The sequence below is a fragment of the Helianthus annuus genome, chromosome 10 (genome assembly GCF_002127325.2).
Source record: "Helianthus annuus cultivar XRQ/B chromosome 10, HanXRQr2.0-SUNRISE, whole genome shotgun sequence".
Taxonomy (NCBI): Eukaryota; Viridiplantae; Streptophyta; class Magnoliopsida; order Asterales; family Asteraceae; genus Helianthus; species Helianthus annuus.
Genome location: NC_035442.2, coordinates 176268204 through 176293478, shown reverse-complemented (window position 1 = coordinate 176293478; position 25275 = coordinate 176268204). Strand labels below are relative to the sequence as shown.

The 25275-nt window shown below is 36.4% G+C and overlaps 3 protein-coding genes and 1 pseudogene across 3 annotated transcripts; all 4 read right to left on the bottom strand.

The window, feature by feature from the left end:
• Positions 1-94: 94 nt before the first annotated feature.
• LOC110886801 (26S proteasome regulatory subunit 8 homolog A) lies at positions 95-5734 on the bottom strand. Its single transcript, XM_022134646.2, has 8 exons — positions 5498-5734; positions 3129-3226; positions 2726-3013; positions 2468-2631; positions 1621-1777; positions 1437-1535; positions 791-901; positions 95-396 (listed from the first exon to the last, which is right to left on the bottom strand). Exons 1-8 carry the CDS (start codon positions 5634-5636, stop codon positions 256-258), a joined length of 1197 nt encoding a protein of 398 aa, XP_021990338.1. The 5' UTR covers positions 5637-5734; the 3' UTR covers positions 95-255.
• Positions 5735-7202: 1468 nt separating this feature from the next.
• Positions 7203-9702, bottom strand: LOC118482769 (annotated as a pseudogene).
• A 2867-nt stretch (positions 9703-12569) lies between these two features.
• Positions 12570-20749, bottom strand: LOC118482768 (26S proteasome regulatory subunit 8 homolog A-like). The gene is made up of 8 exons (XM_035978428.1): positions 20554-20749; positions 17962-19862; positions 15596-15693; positions 15193-15480; positions 14935-15098; positions 14088-14244; positions 13889-14002; positions 12570-13391 (listed from the first exon to the last, which is right to left on the bottom strand). The coding sequence occupies exons 2-8, from the start codon at positions 18098-18100 to the stop codon at positions 12570-12572; spliced, it is 1782 nt and encodes a 593-aa protein (XP_035834321.1). The 5' UTR covers positions 18101-19862; positions 20554-20749.
• On the bottom strand, positions 19628-24208 carry LOC110886800. The gene is made up of 7 exons (XM_022134645.2): positions 23721-24208; positions 22393-22530; positions 22231-22299; positions 22014-22168; positions 20854-20985; positions 20554-20767; positions 19628-19862 (listed from the first exon to the last, which is right to left on the bottom strand). The coding sequence occupies exons 1-7, from the start codon at positions 24114-24116 to the stop codon at positions 19818-19820; spliced, it is 1149 nt and encodes a 382-aa protein (XP_021990337.1). The 5' UTR covers positions 24117-24208; the 3' UTR covers positions 19628-19817.
• Between the last annotated feature and the right edge of the window lie 1067 nt (positions 24209-25275).

Sequence of the window (25275 nt, the reverse complement as noted above, 5' to 3'; positions counted from 1 at the left end):
CTATTATTCCCCGATACTATAATTAGCATAGCGGTTCAACTAAAAATTCTCACCAAAACTGGCTAAACAAGGCCTTAAACACCGCGGCTAACTATAACGCTGCAACAGAACCGAAACGTAGATTAGAACAAACTATCTCTGCAACTTTAAAGCGTGTGAACGAACCATAGTTTAAAGACTAATGTCGTGGTTCTTCAATCTCCGTTTCGAGACATATAATTCCAGAATTACAGTAAATAAAAAAAACAGTTACGTTTATTTCCAGAGCTTGCGGAGTGACATGTTTTTGTCGGTTTCCTTTTTCATTACTTTGGCAACCGCCATCTCGAAATCTTCTTGTGTCACATGGACTCTCCTTTCTCTTAATGCAAACATCCCTGCCTCTGTGCACACCGCCTACAAAATAATAATTTTAGAGTGAATTTCAAGTTTTGTCCTTTATCTTTAGGCTACTTTGCAAGTTTTGTCCTTTATGTTTAAATTTGACGAGTTTTGTCCTTTATGTTTAAAAATCAAGCACGTTTTACCCTTTATGTTTAAAAATCAAACACGTTTTGTCCTTTATGTTTAAAAAATCAAGCACGTTTTGTCCTTAAAAATCAAGCATAAAGGACAAAACGTGCTTGATTTTTAAACATAAAGGACAAAACTCGTCAAATTTAAACATAAAGGACAAAACTTGCAAAGTGGCCTAAAGATAAAGGACAAAATTTGAAATTCACTCATAATTTTATAATAATAACTTTTAAAAAGAAATGGATAATTATTAAGAATCAAGTCAATAACTAACCTTCAGTTCTGCACCTGAAGCACCGTTCATTTTCTCAGCAATTTTTTTCAGATCAATGCCGCGCATTAAATTCATTCTTCTTGAATGAATTTTCAAGATATCGAACCTCGACTGTTAAGAAGATGAAATACAAATCAAAGCAAACACAATAGAGGTTAGGATATGCATCAACATTATTATAGCTATACAGAGATGATAAATAACATATTTTCAAAAAGAGTAAAATGCCATTTTCGTCCCTGAGGTTTGGACAGTTTTGCGACTTTCGTCCAAAGGTTTGTTTTTCCGCATCTGGATCCAAAAGGTTTGTTAACTCTATCCATTTTCTCCGTTCAGTAAGGGGTATTTCCGTCCTTTTTGTTAACTTAAAGGGCAATTCAGTCTTTTTAGGGGTATTCGGTCTTTTTACGTAAAGTGAAAAAGACCGAATTGCCCTTTAAGTTAACAAAAAAGACAAAAATACCCCTGACTTAACGGAGAAAAATGGATGGAGTTAACGAGCCGGATGAAAATGGCAAGATTTCAAACCTTTTCCATCAAGATGCGGAAAAACAAACCTTTGGACGAAAGACGCAAAACTGGCCAAACCTGAGGGACGATAATGGCATTTTACTCGTTCAAAAATTATTAAATCACGAATACTTACGTCTTCACTAGGATTTGGAAATTCGATTTTCCTATCAATTCTTCCTGGCCTAAGAAGGGCCTGATCCAGAATATCGATTCGATTTGTAGCCATCAAAACCTGGGAACATTAATAAAAGATAAATATAAACTTTTTGTTAGTAAACATCGATAATATTTTTAAGATGATAATGTGCTACAAGTACCTTGATCTTGTTTGAGGCTTCGAATCCATCGAGTTGATTAAGAAGCTCCAGCATTGTTCTTTGGACTTCACTATCACCATTCCCGCTTCCAGACTCCATTCTAGCAGATCCAATACTGTCGATTTCGTCCATAAATATAATCGATGGTTCATGTTCCCTGCACCCCCAAAAAAACAGAGTCAGAATTGGTGTAAAACGGGTCATTTTTATACGGGTAGGGCTGACACGTCATCACTGTTTTGTTCCTTTTTGGCTTTTTCTTTGAACTTTATAAACATTTAATGTACCAAAAATCATGGTTGCAAAAGTCGTTAGGCGCTCACTAGTCGGTCGACTGGGGAGTTGAGAGTACTCGGTCTACGCGGAGAGTACTCGGGGAGCACTCGGACATGTTAAATTATAAAGAAATTACTTTTTGGAGATTAAATATATGTCAAATAACACAAATTTACTAATATTTATAACAAAAAACGTGAAAATGATATTCATTCTTTAATATGATAGGCATAGAAATTATATATATTATCATTTAAGTCAAACTAGGCCCGAGTTGACCTACTAGATCCAATTCTGGCCGAGGTTGACCGCGTTTTACCGACTCCGAGTAATTAGGCGGAGTCAAAGAAAGTCTCCTCGGCAGCCTGCCTTGTAGCGACTACTCGGTGAGTACTCGGGCTTGGAAACCTTGTTTTACAACCATGCCAAAAATAATTAAAAACTATATCATTAAGACATTAATCTAACTTTCTAGATAAACACATAAAAAAGGTTGTAAACATTTAAATACGCTTCATGGGGTCACTTTCGACTTGTTCGATCATTTTTTTGTTAACATGAGAATACATACCTGGCCATAACAAAAAGCTCTCTAACCATTCTAGAACCTTCTCCAATATATTTCTGTACTAATTCGGAACCAGAAACCCTAATGAAAGTACAGTCAGTATGATGAGCCACCGCTCTCGCCAACAATGTCTTCCCTGTGCCAGGCGGCCCGTATAAAAGAACTCCCTAAAAGGAAAAGGGGGGGGGGGGGGTTAGAAGTCAGCATAACATATGGCACAATGGCAAAAGAAAGATTTAGAAACATGACACAAGACATCACCTTCGGTTGAGCAATACCCAGACTCTCAAATAACTCCGGATGTTTGATTGGAAGTTCGATAACCTCCTTAATCTCTTTAATTTGCTGGTCAAGCCCACCGATCATATCATACGTAGAATCAGGAACCTTTTCGACTTTCATAAGGTTTACAAGCGGGTCAACTTTGCTTGGCAAAACTAAATGGAGAACGTAGCTATCATTCTTAAGAGCAACCCTGGTTGATGGTGTGATTTTAGTAATATCAATGTTTTTATCGATATCAACCACGTATTTACCCTCTGGGTGGACCTGTAAGTAACATAAATAGATATAAAACTAAGATGTAGATTATAAAGGTATACAAGTCTGCGTAGTTATACATGTTATCGTCTTGAAAAGGAAAAAGATAAATGGCGGCAATAACCTTCACGAGGACTTTTGATTTTCCCATTACTTTGACAACTTCACCAACATAAGATCCAGGCTCTTGAAGCAGCTGCAACTCTTCCTTAAGCAACCTTACTGTATGTTTAACATTATAATGCCTCAAATACCCATCACTTTATGCCCTTCAACGAAACCTTTTATGTATCGTCATAGGGCTACAAACGAACCAAACGTTCGGCGGGAAGTTAGTTTGTGTTCGTTCGTTTATTAAACAAACGAACACGAACAAGAAATTTCGTTCATTTAGTTAAATGAACAAACATGAACAGAGGTCGTGTTCGTTCGTTTATGTTCGTGAACGTTCGGTAACGTGTTCGTTTGTGTTCGATAGTTCATTAGTGTTTTTAATTTTTGTATTTATTTAAATACTTCAAAATTTCGACAAATTAAATATCAAATAAGTGTCAGTGTATTATATATTCTGGTTATGAACGATTGTTTGCGTTCGTCTGTTTCTATTTGTGTTCGTGAATATTATTTTCTGCTCATTTGTGTTCGTCAACGTTCGTTTTTGTCTGTTGTCTAAAATTAACAAACAAACACAACGAACGAACACGACAAGTTCATTTTCTTACAAACGAACACGAACATAAAATCTCGTTCGATAAGTGGTCATGAACAGTTCGCGAACACATATATTTCTTAACAAACAAACAAACACGAACAAGATCTTATCCGTGTTCGTTTGGTTTCGTTTGCAGCCCTAGTATCGACCAGTACGTAATGAAATAAAATTTAACTGAAGATATTAGCTGAACTCATATTACAGTTGTGTAGATCATAAACAAAAAAAAAAGCTAAATGGGTTTAAATTATCATCACACTGCAGCTAATGAAGCGGTTACCCGGTTTCAGCCTTTCACGTTTTTGGGATTACACGCATACCTCAGACAGAAAATAACAAGGAAATTCGAAGTAACTACAGAAAGTCAGAATCCATGATCAAATGGAAATTCCAATAATACTAACACTAACCTAGGACATGATTATATTCGGTTTCATAAATTTGTAAAATTAGCACATGATGATATTCCGTTTACAAAATATAATGGAGAGGGACAAGAGGAAACAGAGGAAGTAAACATGAAACTAAGAAACACTTGGAAAGGTGATGTTCACATGTTTCTTACATAGTTATCAAAGGCGCAAGGCGCACTCAGGGCGATTTGTTGGGCCCGGGGCTTTATTTGCGCCCAGGCGCACCTGGGCGCTCGCTTTAATATCTATGACCTGAATCATAGTTTATTAAAGGCGCAAGGGGCACTCAGGGCGATTTGTTGGGCCCGGGGCTTTATTTGCGCCTAGGCGCTCGCTTTAAATAACTATGGTTTTCTTATCAAATAAGCAAAAAGGATGTAAATATGTTAAAAATAGGTATATGATTGTAACACTCCAGAGCATATAAGCAAGTAATAATTCGTCAAAAGGAGGGTGCAAACGAGCCGAGCTACTTGCGAGCTACTCGAGCTCGTTCGAAAAAAAGCCTCGAACGAGCCGAGCTTAAACGAGCTCGAGCTCGAGCCCGAGCCTAAAAACAAGCTCGTTTACTAAACGAGCCCGAGCCCGAGCTTCGCTTATCGAGCTCAAGCCGGCTCGCGAGCTTAATCGAGCTTTCTGTTTATATATATTTTTATTAATATATTAAACATATATTTATATAATAATAATTACCATTTATATAAATATAAATAATAACTAAGTTATATGTGTAATAATAATTATTATTAATATAAATTAATTAATAAACACTAAACGAGTCGAGCCCGAGCCGAGCTCGAGCTTGAAAAATTACCTTCGAGCCGAGCTCGAGCTTCAGAAATAAAGCTAAAATCGAGCCGAGCTCGAGCTTTCATATGTTAAACGAGCTCGAGCTCGAGCCTGGTCGAGCTCGGACTCGGCTCGGCTCGTTGCACCCTAGTACTCAAAACGGAAGTTAAAGATACCATAATAGGCCTATACAAGATACCAGGTACAAAACTGGGGATGAAGATGTATACAGGTTAATAAATATAGGGAAGTATGATAACCAATATAACCAAGCATGATTGGACCACATAATCACATGGTTATTTTCACAAGCTTCCAGATGAACCTAACCTAACTACTCATTTGATATAACAGAGAGAAGATTTTTACATAAGTAGTCACCATAACAGGACTCCAATTGTTTTGCAGTAAGGCAATTAAGTATCTAGGTCATGCAGCAAGAACAAATAAACTAATCAACATGTTCACAATCATAACATCAAGTACTGAATAATCAAAACTTACAGCATATTAACAACAGTATTATGTTCTAGGGTTTTGTATTTGTTGAATTTAGGGATTTTGAACAAAACTAACTACCTTTGGAGTTGAGGTCGTTACGCTGAGCCTGAAGGCGATTGAGATTATGAGTCTTCTGTCGAACGTGGAGTTGTGCATCGTGGATGTGTTGCTGGTAATATTGTTTCAGACCTTCACCCGCTTCCGCTGCCGCCACCATTGTCGTTTCAATTCTGAGTTTTGTGTTTCGATAGAGATTGATTTTTGTAGTCGGTTTGAAGAAGAAGAAGAGTAGTGTTGATCAAGTTAGTTTTTGGTGTTGTGACTGTGTGGTCCTTATACTTTTACACTTTAATCATTTAAGCCCTTTTTTTCTTTTTGTATCATAAACCGTTTCGTCACCCATCCATCTCATCTCAGCAACTTCTTGATCAATAGCGCCTCCTCTCACACATAACGAGGATGAAAAGTGGGACCCATATCAGTTTTAACCTTTAAAATCAAATAAATAGGAGGGGGGGGGGGGGGGGGCTATCGGGGGCTTTAACCTATACCATGTACAGGTGTAAAAAACCGGTTTTAGAACCGAAACCGAGGAAAAAATCAAAACCATTTTTTTAACTGTTTTTTTAATTAAATCGGTTTCATCCCGAACCGAGCCGGTGGTTTGTATACCGGTCAGTATTTTTGAAAGTTCAAACCAGTTTTTGGCCTAAATCGGGTTTAACGTAACAGAATCGATTAGTACAAACCGGTAAAAAAACCGAACCAATTTTTTTAAAAACCGTTTTTCCCCCACCAAAAAAACGGTTAACTGGACCCGGTTAAAAAAACGATTTGTACACCTCTAATACCATGGGTGTTATTGAGAAGATGCAATAGAGCCCCTTGTCCTACGTGAAGCCTACGTGTCGATGATGTGCTACAAATGAAGCCTCTAGAGGCTCCATCCCATATCTTGCAGCCTAAAGATTGGTAAGGGTTTGTGAACTTTACAGTGAAGTGAAAATAAAGTATCTATGAACCTATAGTTAGACCTATATATTTAAAAATTATATTTCAGCGGATTTAAATCACTAGTTACCATTGATAAAAATATGAAAATATGGTTCAATCCGTGACGAATTTCACCTACACCATAGCGAGAATATTCGTGAAATAAAATCTTTCTTTTTTATCATGAGCGTATTCTTGTTTACATTTAATGCTTAAAAGGTTTCAAAATCCCGTGAATATATGACTATATGTAGAGGCGTAGAAGCTTCCGTGACACTTGAATTTTAAATTTTCTTACATAAAATAATATGAGATACAAAATTAATGGATTGTCCTTTGATAAAAAAAGAAATTATATCACATCCCTAATTAGTAAAAGATTCAAATTTTACCGCAAAACATTTATAGTAGCAACGCAGCCTCGGAACACTTATTAGTAGCACGATTCCCAGGATAGGTACCGTATATGGAACAACGTCACCCTGAATTCAGAAAATCCCTAAAAGGCGTGTAGTGAAGGGGCTTGGTTGGCAATTAAGGTGCAAGATATAATTGGGTGTGTATAAAAACATAAAAAAACCCATCTTAAACACCTTGCTCACGCCATGGTTTGCCCTCCCCCACCGCCCCACATCCTCAAACCGCGCCACCCTGTGGTGGTTACGCTCCCCGCCCCCAACGGCGCTATGATAACACATAGTCTTGAAAAGGCTGCAACTTTTAGGAAACAACTTGAATGGTACCATGAAACTTTTCAAAGATTTTCACTCAAGGATTTGTGTTTGATAACTAAATGGAAACAAGCTTTACAATATTCTTTCATTTTCAAGTAAAATGTGATCACAATACATGTGATGTTTATATGCTTACATTGTTTCTATCTTCGACTTTACGCCATACAAAAATCGTCAAATACAGGATCGATCAAAGCCAACAAAACTAGTCCAACGAAAACTCCTCGAGCCAAATAAGAACCTCGTTTCGCTTCATTAGACAATCCACACACAAACATATACAAAGGTTAGAACTTACAACTTAGAACCTGTTAAATCCTAAACTGTACAAACAGACAACATGCAAACGCTAATGTAAATATCTAACACATTGTAAAAAAAAGGCAAATTGGGAAAATAATAATCTCATCTTTCTGAAATTGGCCGATAATAATCTCAAGTCAGTTATTAGCCAAATAATAATCCGACCTCGTCCAATTTTTTGTAAAACAGACCGCCGTTAAAATAAGCTTAACGAGTTAAGTTTTTTTCCGAATTACAAACCGATGTTTTACGGCTTTGATCAAGAACGAGGATACGAGTTCGATTGATGTAAAACTTACCTGGAAATTGGTGTTCGAAATGGCTTTTGAATTTTGTTAATTGAAAGTTAAACACCTAATTGAAGCACCGTTTTCGTGGGTGGGGACAGTATTTTGAGGTAAGTTTTACCATCAATCGACTCGTATCCTCGTTCTGATCAAGCCCTAAAAACATCGGTTTGTAATTCGGAAAAAACTTAACTCGGTTAAGCTATTTAACGGCGGACTATTTTACAAAAAAAAATTGGACGAGGTCGGATTATTATTGACTAACAAACTGACTTGAGATTATTATCAGGCAATTTCAGAAAGATGAGATTATTATTTTCCAATTTGCCTAAAAAAAAAAAACTTACCATCATAAAACTTTTTGTTCTACCAGGAATCATTGTAGCGAGCCAATAAACACCCCGTCTTTTGGTTGAGACCGTCAGAAAGAACACTAGACCTCAGTAATTTTTCTTTTTTCACGAACAATATCCTCTGTTGGTTTGCGCGCTGAATTTTAATACGGCTGCAAATCTCCTTGAAACGCTTCGTATACTAACGTTTTCTTTTGTTAGGGTCCGGCAAACTGGAGAACATTATTCACCTTAGATCTTAGTTTATAGTAAATGATAAAATTTGTTGTTTGTATGACTAAAGTAATAGAAGTTGACCTGTTTAATGTCTTTTCGGATGGAAGAAACGATTTGGATCGACAATTTTCGACCATCTTCGGGATCAAATGCTTGAGTGAAAACTGGAGTTGTCATTGGTATTTTTTCTTCCCTTGAGTTCTTTCCAAAATATATACCTGAAAAGTGTGTATGGTGTCTATTATTTCTGACACGACACGAAGCTAACAAGAAATTCACGGGTTTGGGTTTAGTTTAAATGGGTCAGGTTAGTTTCAGGTTGAACCTGTGAACCCGCTTAGCTAAACGGGTCGGTTTGGTGGGTTGACCCATTTAACCCATTTATATTATATTATATTTTTTTACTATATTTTTTGTGTCATAAATTAAAATTGATGTGTATTTATGCATAATTATAACTTAAAAAGAGAAATTGACATAAGATTTAATAATTTAAATGTAATTGTGTTATATTCATTTGTGTTTTTTTGTAGTAAATTTTAATTTCAATATATTAATGTTTCACAAAAAAATTGGGTTAACCGGGTCATGTTTTGGGTCACCAGCGAATATTCACGTCGTGCTCGGGTTCATATTCAGTTTCAGGTTGAACCTATAAACCCGTTTAGCTAAACGGTCAGGTTGGTGGGTTGACCCGTTTACCCATTTATATTATAATATATTTTTTACAATATTTTTTGTGTCATAAATTAAAATTGATGTGTATTTTATGCGATAACTATAAGTTAAAAAGAGAGATTGACATAAGATTTAATAATTTAAATGTAATTGTGCTGTATACATTTGTGTTTTTTTCGTAGTAAATTTTAATTTCAATATATTAATTTTCGGAAAAAAAAATAAAAAATAAAAAAATTTGGGTTAAACAGGTCGTGTTCGGGTCAACCCGCGAATATTCAGGTCGTGCTCGGGTTCATATGTATGACACGATTTTCGGGTTTAGGTTCATCTAAATTTCGGGTTCGGGTCGGGGTTTGAACCCGCCAACACTGCGAACACGATCCATTTAGTCAGATGTCTTAAATACCCTTCACAACTACTTTGTATAGGTGACGGTTTCAGTCTAATTACTTATGAATGTGTTCACTTGGGTTGTGTTTTAATCTCAAACGGCCAAATCAAAATATCAACTGAAAAGGAGCTACTTGAACAGGTTAAAGTCGTCCAAAATAACAAAAACTCACCCCCGCTACATCGTTAAATCCTGTATTTCCAGCAAGCTTGTCACTTTGAGTTTCAACGATTACAAACGGGCTGTATTTTCGTACCTCATAAGCTGCGGTTCTTTTAAGTATCTGATATTTCGGTGTTTCCAGATCAGGCTCTTGTATATCCATTGAAGAGAACCATTACAAGCAAAACAAATCGATAATTGTAACTGCAATATTAAATATGATTATTAAGTATGAAATTCTGTCGAAATTACTCGGGTTGTGATGATGTGTCCTCGAAGTATATCAATGAAAAGAAAATTACCGAAAGTGAAACACGGCTTCAGGAAAAGGATAACATTTTGCATTTCCTTTGGTGATTTCATACTGAAGTGAAAGACAACAATGGTTTAACATGCAAAAGAGAGAATGTTAACTCCATTGTCAACCTTTAGTATTTCATATTTCCTGTTACTATTAAACTAGATGAGAAGGTTATAAGGTACACAAAATTCAAATAAACTGAGTAACGGTTTAAAACATAATAGTTAAAATTATTTTGACTTTCTTTTAGGTGTAACGTTGTACAAAAAAGAAAAAAAAGAAAGTGAGGTGTAGTAATGTTTGCCGTCCGTTTCAAGATCTGAAAGGGAACTTCTGACACGACCCGAAAACCCGACACGAACCTAACAATGCAGGTTATTTAGTCCATGGGTAACACACAGTTTATTTTAAATGTCACTAATTTGTATAGGTATACAAAAAGGCAACCTGCATATTATAAGGTCCATGAGACACATTTAACTATTTTATATTTAAATATATTTTATGTCATAATTGTGAGGTGTTTATTTTTGATGAATATATTAAAAGAGAAATAAACTAGTCTTAATTTAAATATGAATATTAATATGTGAAGACACGATAGTTTTACGTTATTAATAGTGAAAAATAAAAAAAATTCGGGTAACGGGTACCCCAACATCATATGTAATACGATTTGGGTATCGGGTCATGTGTTCCAATTTAACATACATATACTCATAACATTCCTACGAACACCACCTGGTCATATGCTACAATATATTTTAAAAATAACAATCATAATATTCACTCTCACATTTAATAAAATAAATAAAAGGTGTGGCACCGTTTAAAAAACAGGAATCCCAAAAGTTATTTTTGGGACTTACCTGATATTTCATTAAAAAAGTTTTACACTGTAAACGGAGTTGCAGCATTTTTAACTTTATTTGACAAATATATACGCCTAACATATACCTGTGGCGAACGGATTACCTGAAGTCGTATACGTATATACTAATAAAATTATAAGTTTTATATAAAAATTCTATACAAATAATAAAAGTACACTTTATAACCAAGTTAAAGTTACACAAATAATCTAGTTGTTGTAAAATGACCAAATTATAAGAAAACCCAACTTTCTGACATAGCCAAAAAAAAAACACAAAATACCAATGGCGGCATATCTTCTAATCGTCGTCCAGGTCAGGAAAAAAACCTGTTCGTCGTCCGATCAATCCCTTGATCATCGAACAGGTGTGGAAGATCATCATACAAGAAATCCACCAATCGGTTAATGTCAACTTTAGAAGATTTTGATGGAATTTGTTCTACTAAACTCACTCTAATGCAACTTCTGTTATTTACCAGACTTCTGTTTCTGGATTGTTTGATGAAGAAGATTGAGTTTGAAGATTGTTTCAGTCTCCGGTGAGCAGGGTAGTTGCCGGAAATGGGCCGGATAATGGTGCCGGAGAGATGTGTGGTGGTCATTTTTTTCTGTGTTATGGCTTATGGGTCACAGCCACAGAATAAAATAAAGTATGATTTGAAAGTATTTGTGGCGGACAAGATGCCACATTTTAGAACCAAATAAACTAGATGGGCCTGATCCAGTATGGTAAATATTGGGTCTTCATTCTTTAGACTACTTAAGCATTTAAAAGAAAAAACAGATCTTGGCCCGGAAACCAAACCGGCCCGATTAAGAAACGGTTTGGTTTAAACGAGTTTGGGTTCAACCCGACCCAGAGATTTGCTACATGTTTGGGATTCTTGTGTTGAGAAACGGTTTCAACCCAAACAGGTTTGAGCCCACATAGAAAAAAGCGGCAGAACTGGTTTTGAACCCGATCCAAATAGGTTTAGATGGGTTGGGGTTTTCAACCCGAAAACCGGTTCTTAATCCAAACCAGTTTGAGACCAAACTATAAAAAAGGGGTCATTTTATAAACCGAACCAGTTTGAGCCCAAACCGGGTACAATGTCACGGCTCCACTTGAGCATGGTTAATGACTAATAGTTATTGAGGTAGAATGGTTTTACCAACAATTTCCGCATACATGCCATAAAACAAGGCCGCCTCAAGGGGGAGTGAAATAAAGTAAGCGCTTTGGGCCACCACTTTCATAAGGCCTCAAATTCTACAAAAAAAAAAAAAAAAAAAATTATATGTAGGTGATCTTGGATATAAGATTATTGATATTGAGATTTATGATCTATAATTATGTATACACAGAAATAATATATGAATAATAGGATATAAAACAATTTTTTTCTTTTCTTTTTTTTTTTTTTAATGAAAAGGCCTCAATTTTTCTATTGCTTTGAGCCTACAATATTTTGAGCCGGCTCTGCATAAAACATGGTTTAGATGGTACACCAAATTCTATTGTCATGTCAGAAAGAAAGAAATAAATGACTATGACCTTTATTTATCAGTTAAACGATAGGATGCAAAGATTCTCAGCTAAAAGATAAAAGATGATGGATGAAAAGTAAACATATAAAAAAAGTGTTTATGAGCACTATAACGGGTATACTCTAGCGATACACGCGTAAAAGTAGATACACGACACATGTCACGTAACATGTGGCATAGCTTTATTTTGTTTTTTTTTTTTCTTTCTGACATCACTATAACTATAAAGGTATATCACATCTAAAACATGACTAGTTTGTATTTATAACTATAACTAATACATTGATCATTCACAATTATTTTTTTAAATGAACAAAACTTAGCATCAAGCATTTCTTTCTTTCTTCATATCAATCAATAACACATCCAACATTGACTTTATAGCTAACCATTGAGGATGAAACCTATCTCCTGATGCAAACCCCCACACATGACCCTCAACCTCAATAACACTACAACCAACTTCTTTTCTTGAATTCTTACTTCTCATAACTCCCACCACTTCCTCCACATCAACCCATCTTCTATCTTGTGCATACAAATTCCTCAATGTAATATAATTCCCATCATTATGAACCCCCTTTTCACAAGTTTTGTTCAAAATCCGCTCGGCCCGTTTAACATCCTTCGCGTAACCACACGCAGATAAAAACGAACTCAATATAATATCGTTCATTTCAAACGGCATATCATCCATAAACCTTTCCGCTTCATCCAAACACCCCGCTCGGCCCAAAAGATCAATCATGCAACCGTATTGTTCGATTTTCGGAACAATACCAAAATCTTGCATTGACTTAAACCATCTTTTACCTTCCTCCACTAGACCACTATGGTTACAAGCCGTTAAAACCGCAGTCATGGTTATCTCATTCGGCTTGATGCTGCGTCTGGTCATATCTAGAAACACGTTTATCGCTTCATTTCCGTAACCATTAACCGCTAAACCATGTATCAAAGCATTCCAAGTGGCGGTTTCCTTTCTCGGGATTGAATCGAATACTCTTCGGGCTTTCGTGAATTCGCCACAAGCATACATATCGACTAACGCGGTGCATACGTTAGTAGCTGTATTCATCTCTTTCTTAATATATTGGTGAACCCAACCCGACTCCAAAGCTCCTAAATCAGCGATTGCGGGTAGCAACTAACAACGGTGGTTATCATCAACTTCTAGTTGTAATTCTTGAAACAACTTTAAGGCCTCGTCCGGTTGTTTACTCGGTAATACCCTTTAATCATTGCATTCCACGATATTAAGTTCTTTGTCGAATTTAGCCATAGATATATTACCGTGAAAATAACCGTCAACCATACTAGTCCATGACACAACGTTCTTTTCCGGCATCCGTTAAACAAACTTGCACGACTCACGTCGCCTACCTTGAATACGCATCGATCATTTTAAACGCAGCAGTTCCTTCTTAGGCATCTGGTCAAATACCATTCTCGCGTTATCCATCTCGCCGCGCTTTGCGTAACCGCAAACTAACGTGGTCCAAGAAACCAGACTTCCTCAGGCATTTCATCAAACAGTTTCTGTGCACATGTCCATCTTCCCTAATTTCGCATTATCGACTAAACACGTCGATACATACAAATCATGTTCGAACCCTTCTTTAACAACAAGTCAAACTTGCTGACTTCCCCAAACATAAACTTAAAACTAGGATTTGGAAATTCGATTTTCCTATCAATTCTTCCTGGCCTAAGAAGGGCCTGATCCAGAATATCGATTCGATTTGTAGCCATCAAAACCTGGGAACATTAATAAAAGATAAATATAAACTTTTTGTTAGTAAACATCGATAATATTTTTAAGATGATAATGTGCTACAAGTACCTTGATCTTGTTTGAGGCTTCGAATCCATCGAGTTGATTAAGAAGCTCCAGCATTGTTCTTTGGACTTCACTATCACCATTCCCGCTTCCAGACTCCATTCTAGCAGATCCAATACTGTCGATTTCGTCCATAAATATAATCGATGGTTCATGTTCCCTGCACCCCCAAAAAAACAGAGTCAGAATTGGTGTAAAACGGGTCATTTTTATACGGGTAGGGCTGACACGTCATCACTGTTTTGTTCCTTTTTGGCTTTTTCTTTGAACTTTATAAACATTTAATGTACCAAAAATCATGGTTGCAAAAGTCGTTAGGCGCTCACTAGTCGGTCGACTGGGGAGTTGAGAGTACTCGGTCTACGCGGAGAGTACTCGGGGAGCACTCGGACATGTTAAATTATAAAGAAATTACTTTTTGGAGATTAAATATATGTCAAATAACACAAATTTACTAATATTTATAACAAAAAACGTGAAAATGATATTCATTCTTTAATATGATAGGCATAGAAATTATATATATTATCATTTAAGTCAAACTAGGCCCGAGTTGACCTACTAGATCCAATTCTGGCCGAGGTTGACCGCGTTTTACCGACTCCGAGTAATTAGGCGGAGTCAAAGAAAGTCTCCTCGGCAGCCTGCCTTGTAGCGACTACTCGGTGAGTACTCGGGCTTGGAAACCTTGTTTTACAACCATGCCAAAAATAATTAAAAACTATATCATTAAGACATTAATCTAACTTTCTAGATAAACACATAAAAAAGGTTGTAAACATTTAAATACGCTTCATGGGGTCACTTTCGACTTGTTCGATCATTTTTTTGTTAACATGAGAATACATACCTGGCCATAACAAAAAGCTCTCTAACCATTCTAGAACCTTCTCCAATATATTTCTGTACTAATTCGGAACCAGAAACCCTAATGAAAGTACAGTCAGTATGATGAGCCACCGCTCTCGCCAACAATGTCTTCCCTGTGCCAGGCGGCCCGTATAAAAGAACTCCCTAAAAGGAAAAGGGGGGGGGGGGGGTTAGAAGTCAGCATAACATATGGCACAATGGCAAAAGAAAGATTTAGAAACATGACACAAGACATCACCTTCGGTTGAGCAATACCCAGACTCTCAAATAACTCCGGATGTTTGATTGGAAGTTCGATAACCTCCTTAATCTCTTTAATTTGCTGGTCAAGCCCACCGATCATATCATACGTAGAATCAGGAACCTTTTCGACTTTCATAAGGTTTACAAGCGGGTCAACTTTGCTTGGCAAAACTAAATGGAGAACGTAGCTATCATTCTTAAGAGCAACCCTGGTTGATGGTGTGATTTTAGTAATATCAATGTTTTTATCGATATCAACCACGTATTTACCCTCTGGGTGGACCTGTAAGTAACATAAATAGATATAAAACTAAGATGTAGATTATAAAGGTATACAAGTCTGCGTAGTTATACATGTTATCGTCTTGAAAAGGAAAAAGATAAATGGCGGCAATAACCTTCACGAGGACTTTTGATTTTCCCATTACTTTGACAACTTCACCAACATAAGATCCAGGCTCTTGAAGCAGCTGCAACTCTTCCTTAAGCAACCTTACTGTATGTTTAACATTATAATGCCTCAAATACCCATCACTTTATGCCCTTCAACGAAACCTTTTATGTATCGTCATAGGGCTACAAACGAACCAAACGTTCGGCGGGAAGTTAGTTTGTGTTCGTTCGTTTATTAAACAAACGAACACGAACAAGAAATTTCGTTCATTTAGTTAAATGAACAAACATGAACAGAGGTCGTGTTCGTTCGTTTATGTTCGTGAACGTTCGGTAACGTGTTCGTTTGTGTTCGATAGTTCATTAGTGTTTTTAATTTTTGTATTTATTTAAATACTTCAAAATTTCGACAAATTAAATATCAAATAAGTGTCAGTGTATTATATATTCTGGTTATGAACGATTGTTTGCGTTCGTCTGTTTCTATTTGTGTTCGTGAATATTATTTTCTGCTCATTTGTGTTCGTCAACGTTCGTTTTTGTCTGTTGTCTAAAATTAACAAACAAACACAAACGAACGAACACGAACAAGTTCATTTTCTTAACAAACGAACACGAACATAAAATCTCGTTCGATAAGTGGTCATGAACAGTTCGCGAACACATATATTTCTTAACAAACAAACAAACACGAACAAGATCTTATCCGTGTTCGTTTGGTTCGTTTGCAGCCCTAGTATCGACCAGTACGTAATGAAATAAAATTTAACTGAAGATATTAGCTGAACTCATATTACAGTTGTGTAGATCATAAACAAAAAAAAAAGCTAAATGGGTTTAAATTATCATCACACTGCAGCTAAATGAAGCGGTTACCGGTTTCAGCCTTTCACGTTTTTGGGATACACGCATACCTCAGACAGAAAATAAACAAGGAAATTCGAAGTAACTAACAGAAAGTCAGAATCCATGAATCAAATGGAAATTCCAATAATACTAACACTACCTAGGACATGATTATATTCGGTTTCATAAATTTGTAAAATTAGCACATGATGATATTCCGTTTACAAAATATAATGGAGAGGGACAAGAGGAAACAGAGGAAGTAAACATGAAACTAAGAACACTTGGAAAGGTGATGTTCACATGTTTCTTACATAGTTATCAAAGGCGCAAGGCGCACTCAGGGCGATTTGTTGGGCCCGGGGCTTTATTTGCGCCCAGGCGCACCTGGGCGCTCGCTTTAATATCTATGACCTGAATCATAGTTATTAAAGGCGCAAGGGGCACTCAGGGCGATTTGTTGGGCCCGGGGCTTTATTTGCGCCTAGGCGCTCGCTTTAATAACTATGGTTTCTTATCAATAAGCAAAAAGGATGTAAATATGTTAAAAATAGGTATATGATTGTAACACTCCAGAGCATATAAGCAAGTATAATTCGTCAAAAGGAGGGTGCAAACGAGCCGAGCTACTTGCGAGCTACTCGAGCTCGGTTCGAAAAAAAGCTCGAACGAGCCGAGCTTAAACGAGCTCGAGCTCGAGCCCGAGCCTAAAAACAAGCTCGTTTACTAAACGAGCCCGAGCCCGAGCTTCGCTTATCGAGCTCAAGCCGGCTCGCGAGCTTAATCGAGCTTTCTGTTTATATATATTTTTATTAATATATTAAACATATATTTATATAATAATAATTACCATTTATATAAATATAAATAAATAACTAAGTTATATGTGTAATAATAATTATTATTAATATAAATTAATTAATAAACACTAAACGAGTCGAGCCCGAGCCGAGCTCGAGCTTGAAAAATTACCTTCGAGCCGAGCTCGAGCTTCAGAAATAAAGCTAAAATCGAGCCGAGCTCGAGCTTTCATATGTTAAACGAGCTCGAGCTCGAGCCTGGTCGAGCTCGGACTCGGCTCGGCTCGTTTGCACCCCTAGTACTCAAAACGGAAGTTAAAGATACCATAATAGGCCTATACAAGATACCAGGTACAAAACTGGGGATGAGATGTATACAGGTTAATAAATATAGGGAAGTATGATAACCAATATAACCAAGCATGATTGGACCACATAATCACATGGTTATTTTCACAAGCTTCCAGATGAACCTAACCTAACTACTCATTTGATATAACAGAGAGAAGATTTTTACATAAGTAGTCACCATAACAGGACTCCAATTGTTTTGCAGTAAGGCAATTAAGTATCTAGGTCATGCAAGAACAAATAAACTAATCAACATGTTCACAAATCATAACATCAAGTACTGAATAATCAAAACTTACAGCATATTAACAACAGTATTATGTTCTAGGGTTTTGTATTTGTTGAATTTAGGGATTTTGAACAAAACTAACTACCTTTGGAGTTGAGGTCGTTACGCTGAGCCTGAAGGCGATTGAGATTATGAGTCTTCTGTCGAACGTGGAGTTGTGCATCGTGGATGTGTTGCTGGTAATATTGTTTCAGACCTTCACCCGCTTCCGCTGCCGCCACCATTGTCGTTTTCAATTCTGAGTTTTGTGTTTCGATAGAGATTGATTTTTGTAGTCGGTTTGAAGAAGAAGAAGAGTAGTGTTGATCAAGTTAGTTTTTGGTGTTGTGACTGTGTGGTCCTTATACTTTTACACTTTAATCATTTAAGCCCTTTTTTTCTTTTTTGTATCATAAACCGTTTCGTCACCCATCCATCTCATCTCAGCAACTTCTTGATCAATAGCGCCTCCCTCTCACACATAACGAGGATGAAAAGTGGGACCCATATCAGTTTTAAACCTTTAAAATCAAATAAATAGGAGGGGGGGGGGGGGGGGCTATCGGGGGCTTTAACCTATACCATGTACAGGTGTAAAAAAACCGGTTTTAGAACCGAAACCGAGGAAAAAATCAAAACCAATTTTTTTAACTGTTTTTTTTATTAAATCGGTTTCATCCCGAACCGAGCCGGTGGTTTGTATACCGGTCAGTATTTTTGAAGTTTCAAACCAGTTTTGGCCTAAATCGGGTTTTAACGTAACAGAATCGATTAGTACAAACCGGTAAAAAAACCGAACCAATTTTTTTAAAAACCGTTTTTCCCCCACCAAAAAAACGGTTAACTGGACCGGTTAAAAAAACGATTTGTACACCTCTAATACCATGGGTGTTATTGAGAAGATGCAATAGAGCCCCCTTGTCCTACGTGAAGCCTACGTGTCGATGATGTGCTACAATGAAGCCTCTAGAGGCTCCATCCCATATCTTGCAGCCTAAAGATTGGTAAGGGTTGTGAACTTTACAGTGAAGTGAAAATAAAGTATCTATGAACCTATAGTTAGACTATATATTTAAAAATTATATTTCAGCGGATTTAAATCACTAGTTACCATTGATAAAAATATGAAATATGGTTCAATCCGTGACGAATTTCACCTACACCATAGCGAGAATATTCGTGAAATAAAATCTTTCTTTTTTATCATGAGCGTATTCTTGTTTACATTTAATGCTTAAAAGGTTTCAAAATCCCGTGAATATATGACTATATGTAGAGGCGTAGAGCTTCCGTGACACTTGAATTTTAATTTTCTTACATAAAATAATATGAGATACAAAATTAATGGATTGTCCTTTGATAAAAAAAGAATTATATCACATCCCTATTAGTAAAAGATTCAAATTTTACCGCAAAACATTTATAGTAGCAACGCAGCCTCGGAACACTTATAGTAGCAACGATTCCAGGATAGGTACCCGTATATGGAACAACGTCACCCTGAATTCAGAAATCCCTAAAAGGCGTGTAGTGAAGGGGCTTGGTTGGCAATTAAGGTGGCAAGATATAATTGGGTGTGTATAAAAAACATAAAAAAACCATCTTAAACACCTTGCTCACGCCATGGTTTGCCCTCCCCCACCGCCCCACATCCTCAACCGCGCCACCCTGTGGTGGTTTAACGCTCCCCGCCCCCAAACGGCGCTATGATAACACATAGTCTTGAAAAGGCTGCAACTTTTAGGAAACAACTTGAATTGGTACCATGAAACTTTTTCAAAGATTTTCACTCAAGGATTTGTTGTTTGATAACTAAATGGAAACAAGCTTTACAATATTCTTTCATTTTCAAGTAAAATGTGATCACAATACATGTGATGTTTATATGCTTACATTGTTTCTATCTTCGACTTTACGCCATACAAAAATCGTCAAATACAGGATCGATCAAAGCCAACAAAACTAGTCCAACGAAAACTCCTCGAGCCAAATAAGAACCTCGTTTCGCTTCATTAGACAATCCACACAACAAACATATACAAAGGTTAGAACTTACAACTTAGAACCTGTTAAATCCTAAACTGTACAAACAGACAACATGCAAACCTAATGTAAAATATCTAACACATTGTAAAAAAAAAGGCAAATTGGAAAATAATAATCTCATCTTTCTGAAATTGGCCGATAATAATCTCAAGTCAGTTATTAGCCAATAATAATCCGACCTCGTCCAATTTTTTTGTAAAACAGACCGCCGTTAAAATAAGCTTAACGGAGTTAAGTTTTTTTCCGAATTACAAACCGATGTTTTACGGCTTTTGATCAGAACGAGGATACGAGTCGATTGATGTAAAACTTACCTGGAAATTGTGTTCGAAATGGCTTTTGAATTTTGTTAATTGAAAGTTAAACACCCTAATTGAAGCACCGTTTTCGTGGGTTGGGGACAGTATTTTGAGGTAAGTTTTACATCAATCGACTCGTATCCTCGTTCTGATCAAAAGCCCTAAAACATCGGTTTGTAATTCGGAAAAAAACTTAACTCGGTTAAGCTATTTTAACGGCGGACTATTTTACAAAAAAAATTGGACGAGGTCGGATTATTATTGACTAACAACTGACTTGAGATTATTATCAGGCAATTTCAGAAAGATGAGATTATTATTTTCCAATTTGCCTAAAAAAAAAAAAAACTTACCATCATAAAACTTTTTGTTCTACCAGGATCATTGTAGCGAGCCAATAAACACCCGTCTTTTGGTTTGAGACCGTCAGAAAGAACACTAGACCTCAGTAATTTTTCTTTTTCACGAACAATATCCTCTGTTGGTTTGCCGCTGAATTTTAATACGGCTGCAAATCCTCCTTGAACGCTTCGTATACTAACGTTTTCTTTGTTAGGGTCCGGCAAACTGGAGAACATTATTCACCTTAGATCTTAGTTTATAGTAATATGATAAAATTTGTTGTTTGTATGACTAAAGTAATAGAAGTTGACCTGTTTATGTCTTTTTCGGATGGAAGAACGATTTGGATCGACATTTTCGACATCTCGGGATCAAATGCTTGAGTGAAAACTGGAGTTGTCATTGGTATTTTTTCTTCCCTTGAGTTCTTTCCAAATATATACCTGAAAAGTGTGTATGGTGTCTATTATTTCTGACACGACACGAAGCTAACAAGAAATTCACGGGTTTGGGTTTAGTTTAAATGGGTCAGGTTAGTTTCAGGTTGAACCTGTGAACCCGCTTAGCTAAACGGGTCAGGTTGGTGGGTTGACCCATTTAACCCATTTATATTATATTATATTTTTTTACTATATTTTTTTGTGTCATAAATTAAAATTGATGTGTATTTATGCCATAATTATAACTTAAAAAGAGAAATTGACATAAGATTTAATAATTTAAATGTAATTGTGTTATATTCATTTGTGTTTTTTTGTAGTAAATTTTAATTTCAATATATTAATTTTCACAAAAAAAATTGGGTTAACCGGGTCATGTTTGGGTCAACCAGCGAATATTCACGTCGTGCTCGGGTTCATATTCAGTTTCAGGTTGAACCTATAAACCCGTTTAGCTAAACGGGTCAGGTTGGTGGGTTGACCCGTTTAACCCATTTATATTATAATATATTTTTTACAATATTTTTTGTGTCATAAATTAAAATTGATGTGTATTTTATGCGATAACTATAAGTTAAAAAGAGAGATTGACATAAGATTTAATAATTTAAATGTAATTGTGCTGTATACATTTGTGTTTTTTCGTAGTAAATTTTAATTTCAATATATTAATTTTCGGAAAAAAAAATAAAAAAATAAAAAAATTTGGGTTAAACAGGTCGTGTTCGGGTCAACCCGCGAATATTCAGGTCGTGCTCGGGTTCATATGTATGACACGATTTTCGGGTTTAGGTTCATCTAAATTTCGGGTTCGGGTCGGGTTGAACCCGCCAACCTGCGAACACGATCCATTTAGTCAGATGTCTTAAATACCCTTCACCAACTACTTTGTATAGGTGACGGTTTCAGTCTAATTACTTATGAATGTGTTCACTTGGGTTGTGTTTAATCTCAAACGGGCCAAATAAAATATCAACTGAAAAGGAGCTACTTGAACAGGTTAAAGTCGTCCAAAATAAACAAAAACTCACCCCGCTACATCGTTAAATCCTGTATTTCCAGCAAGCTTGTCACTTTGAGTTTCAACGATTACAAACGGGCTGTATTTTCGTACCTCATAAGCTGCGGTTCTTTTAAGTATCTGATATTTCGGTGTTTCCAGATCAGGAGTCTTGTATATCCTCAGCTGCAACAAAACACGTTACACACAACTAAATCGATAAACATTGTAACTAAAATATTAAATACCTGTTTTATTAAGTCCATGAGAGCTTCTGTCGAAAAGTACTCGTTGTTCTTTATAGAGTCCCAGTAGTCCTGCGAAGTTGATAAAACAAAAACGAAAAGAAAATTACCGAATACTGCAAACGTTACGTGCGTTTTGAGATCAGGGGCGAAAACTGCGCGTACCACATGACTGCAAAACTTTCCGTTTTCGGGGTTTACGCCCATTACTGAAGTTCCGGTGAAGACCAACACTGGCTTCCATGGTAAAAGAGAGAATGTCATTTCCATTGTCCACCTTGTAGTTATTTCATATGTTCCTGTCTATTAAAAAAGATGAGAACATAGTGGTTGTTTAATATAACACAAACATTCAAATGGTTGGGTAACGGGTCAAAACAGATATGAGTTAAAATAATTTTGACGGATCGTTTTAGGTGTATACGTTGTACTATGAATGTGAAAGAAAGACAGTGAGGTAGACGGTTTTATGTATTTAACGTCCGTCTAAAACGATCTACGAGGGGTGTGAATTTCTGACACGACCCGAAAACCCGACACGAACCTAACAATTCGCGGGTTTAGGTTTAGTCTAAACGGGTTCCGGTCAGTTTCAGGTTGAACCCGCGAACCCGTTTAGGTTTACGGGTCGGGTTCGGGTCAACCTGGTCGGGTTGGCAGGTTGACCCATTTAACACATTTATACTATATTATATTTTTTACAATATATTTTATGTCATAAATGAAATGAGGTGTTTATTTTATGCCATGATTATAACTTAAAAAGAGAAATTAACATAGATTTTATAATTTAAATATGATATTATTATATACATTTGTGTTTTTTAAGTAAATTTTAGTTTTAATATATTAATTTCAGAAAAAAATAAAAAAATTCGGGTTGAACGGGTCGTGTTCGGGTTCTTATGTATGATACGATTTTCGGGTTCGGGTCTAGGTCGTGTTCGGGTTTGTGTAAAATTTTCGGGTTCGGGTCGGGTTGAACCCACCACCCCGCGAACACCACCCGTTTAGCACCCCTACGATCTACATATATTTGTTTACGAATAGAAACAATACATAAATATTCAATCTCACATTCTCACCAAACACTAACCCACATGGCAGTGGCGGGGGCGGATCTAGCCCAAAAATTCAGGGTATCCCAAAATTATTTTTTGGGACTAGAGGTATCCTTTATATAAAAAAAATAAAAGTTTTACACTACGTAAACGGAGTTGAAGGGTATTTTTACACTACCTCTATTTGTACACTACCTCCGCCCCTGCCACATGGCATACCTAAGTGGCGAAGCAGATTTCAGACCGGGGGTCGAAAACGTATATACTAATAAAATTATAAAACCGCAGGGTCGAAAACGTATATACCTAAAAAATTCTATACAAATATAACAGTACACAATTTATAATTAAGTTGTTAAAAAATCGTTACACAAATTAATCTAAATAAGTTATAAAAACCAAATATAATATTGAATTAACCTAAACAAGTACCTGTCTGACCCAATGGAGCTGAAACTTAGGAGAAAACACCAGTTTCAACATACCAATGTTGAACAAATATCCACTTATACTATCATACTTCGTAATCGGGTCCAGAAACTTGACCTGTTCGTCGTAAGCTGTCCGATCAATCCCTTGATCATCGAACAGGTGTGGAAGATCATCATACAAGAAATCCACCAATCGGTTAATGTCAACTTTAGAAGATTTTGATGGAATTTGTTCTACTAAACTCACTCTAATGCAACTTCTGTTATTTACCAGACTTCTGTTTCTGGATTGTTTGATGAAGAAGATTGAGTTTGAAGATTGTTTCAGTCTCCGGTGAGCAGGGTAGTTGCCGGAAATGGGCCGGATAATGGTGCCGGAGAGATGTGTGGTGGTCATTTTTTTCTGTGTTATGGCTTATGGGTCACAGCCACAGAATAAAATAAAGTATGATTTGAAAGTATTTGTGGCGGACAAGATGCCACATTTTAGAACCAAATAAACTAGATGGGCCTGATCCAGTATGGTAAATATTGGGTCTTCATTCTTTAGACTACTTAAGCATTTAAAAGAAAAAACAGATCTTGGCCCGGAAACCAAACCGGCCCGATTAAGAAACGGTTTGGTTTAAACGAGTTTGGGTTCAACCCGACCCAGAGATTTGCTACATGTTTGGGATTCTTGTGTTGAGAAACGGTTTCAACCCAAACAGGTTTGAGCCCACATAGAAAAAAGCGGCAGAACTGGTTTTGAACCCGATCCAAATAGGTTTAGATGGGTTGGGGTTTTCAACCCGAAAACCGGTTCTTAATCCAAACCAGTTTGAGACCAAACTATAAAAAAGGGGTCATTTTATAAACCGAACCAGTTTGAGCCCAAACCGGGTACAATGTCACGGCTCCACTTGAGCATGGTTAATGACTAATAGTTATTGAGGTAGAATGGTTTTACCAACAATTTCCGCATACATGCCATAAAACCAAGGCCGACTCAAGGGGGAGTGAAATAAAGTAAGCGCTTTGGGCCACCACTTTCATAAGGCCTCAAATTCTACAAAAAAAAAAAAAAAAAAAATTATATGTAGGTGATCTTGGATATAAGATTATTGATATTGAGATTTATGATCTATAATTATGTATACACAGAAATAATATATGAATAATAGGATATAAAACAATTTTTTTCTTTTCTTTTTTTTTTTTTTAATGAAAAGGCCTCAATTTTTCTATCTGCTTTGAGCCTACAATATTTTGAGCCGGCTCTGCATAAAACATGGTTTAGATGGTACACCAAATTCTATTGTCATGTCAGAAAGAAAGAAATAAATGACTATGACCTTTATTTATCAGTTAAACGATAGGATGCAAAGATTCTCAGCTAAAAGATAAAAGATGATGGATGAAAAGTAAACATATAAAAAAAGTGTTTATGAGCACTATAACGGGTATACTCTAGCGATACACGCGTAAAAGTAGATACACGACACATGTCACGTAACATGTGGCATAGCTTTATTTTGTTTTTTTTTTTCTTTCTGACATCACTATAACTATAAAGG

What these genes read in the sequence shown, in the direction of transcription:
- LOC110886801 (XM_022134646.2), bottom strand. Translation starts at nt 5,636, where the DNA reads ATGGTGGCGGCAGCGGAAGCGGGTGAAGGTCTGAAACAATATTACCAG. An exon ending in AATCAAAAGTCCTCGTGAAG is followed by an intron (nt 3,014 to 3,128) that starts GTTATTGCCGCC and finishes TGTTACTTACAG; the next exon opens with GTCCACCCAGAGGGTAAATA. An exon ending in TTCCAAATCCTAGTGAAGAC is followed by an intron (nt 902 to 1,436) that starts GTAAGTATTCGT and finishes TCTTCTTAACAG; the next exon opens with TCGAGGTTCGATATCTTGAA.
- LOC118482768 (XM_035978428.1), bottom strand. Translation starts at nt 18,100, where the DNA reads ATGGTGGCGGCAGCGGAAGCGGGTGAAGGTCTGAAACAATATTACCAG. An exon ending in GAGCTTTTTGTTATGGCCAG is followed by an intron (nt 14,245 to 14,934) that starts GTATGTATTCTC and finishes TTGGGGGTGCAG; the next exon opens with GGAACATGAACCATCGATTA. An exon ending in AAGCCTCAAACAAGATCAAG is followed by an intron (nt 14,003 to 14,087) that starts GTACTTGTAGCA and finishes TAATGTTCCCAG; the next exon opens with GTTTTGATGGCTACAAATCG.
- LOC110886800 (XM_022134645.2), bottom strand. Translation starts at nt 24,116, where the DNA reads ATGACCACCACACATCTCTCCGGCACCATTATCCGGCCCATTTCCGGC. An exon ending in TCATGGACTTAATAAAACAG is followed by an intron (nt 22,169 to 22,230) that starts GTATTTAATATT and finishes GTTTTGTTGCAG; the next exon opens with CTGAGGATATACAAGACTCC. An exon ending in TCCGAAAAAGACATAAACAG is followed by an intron (nt 20,768 to 20,853) that starts GTCAACTTCTAT and finishes AATGTTCTCCAG; the next exon opens with TTTGCCGGACCCTAACAAAG.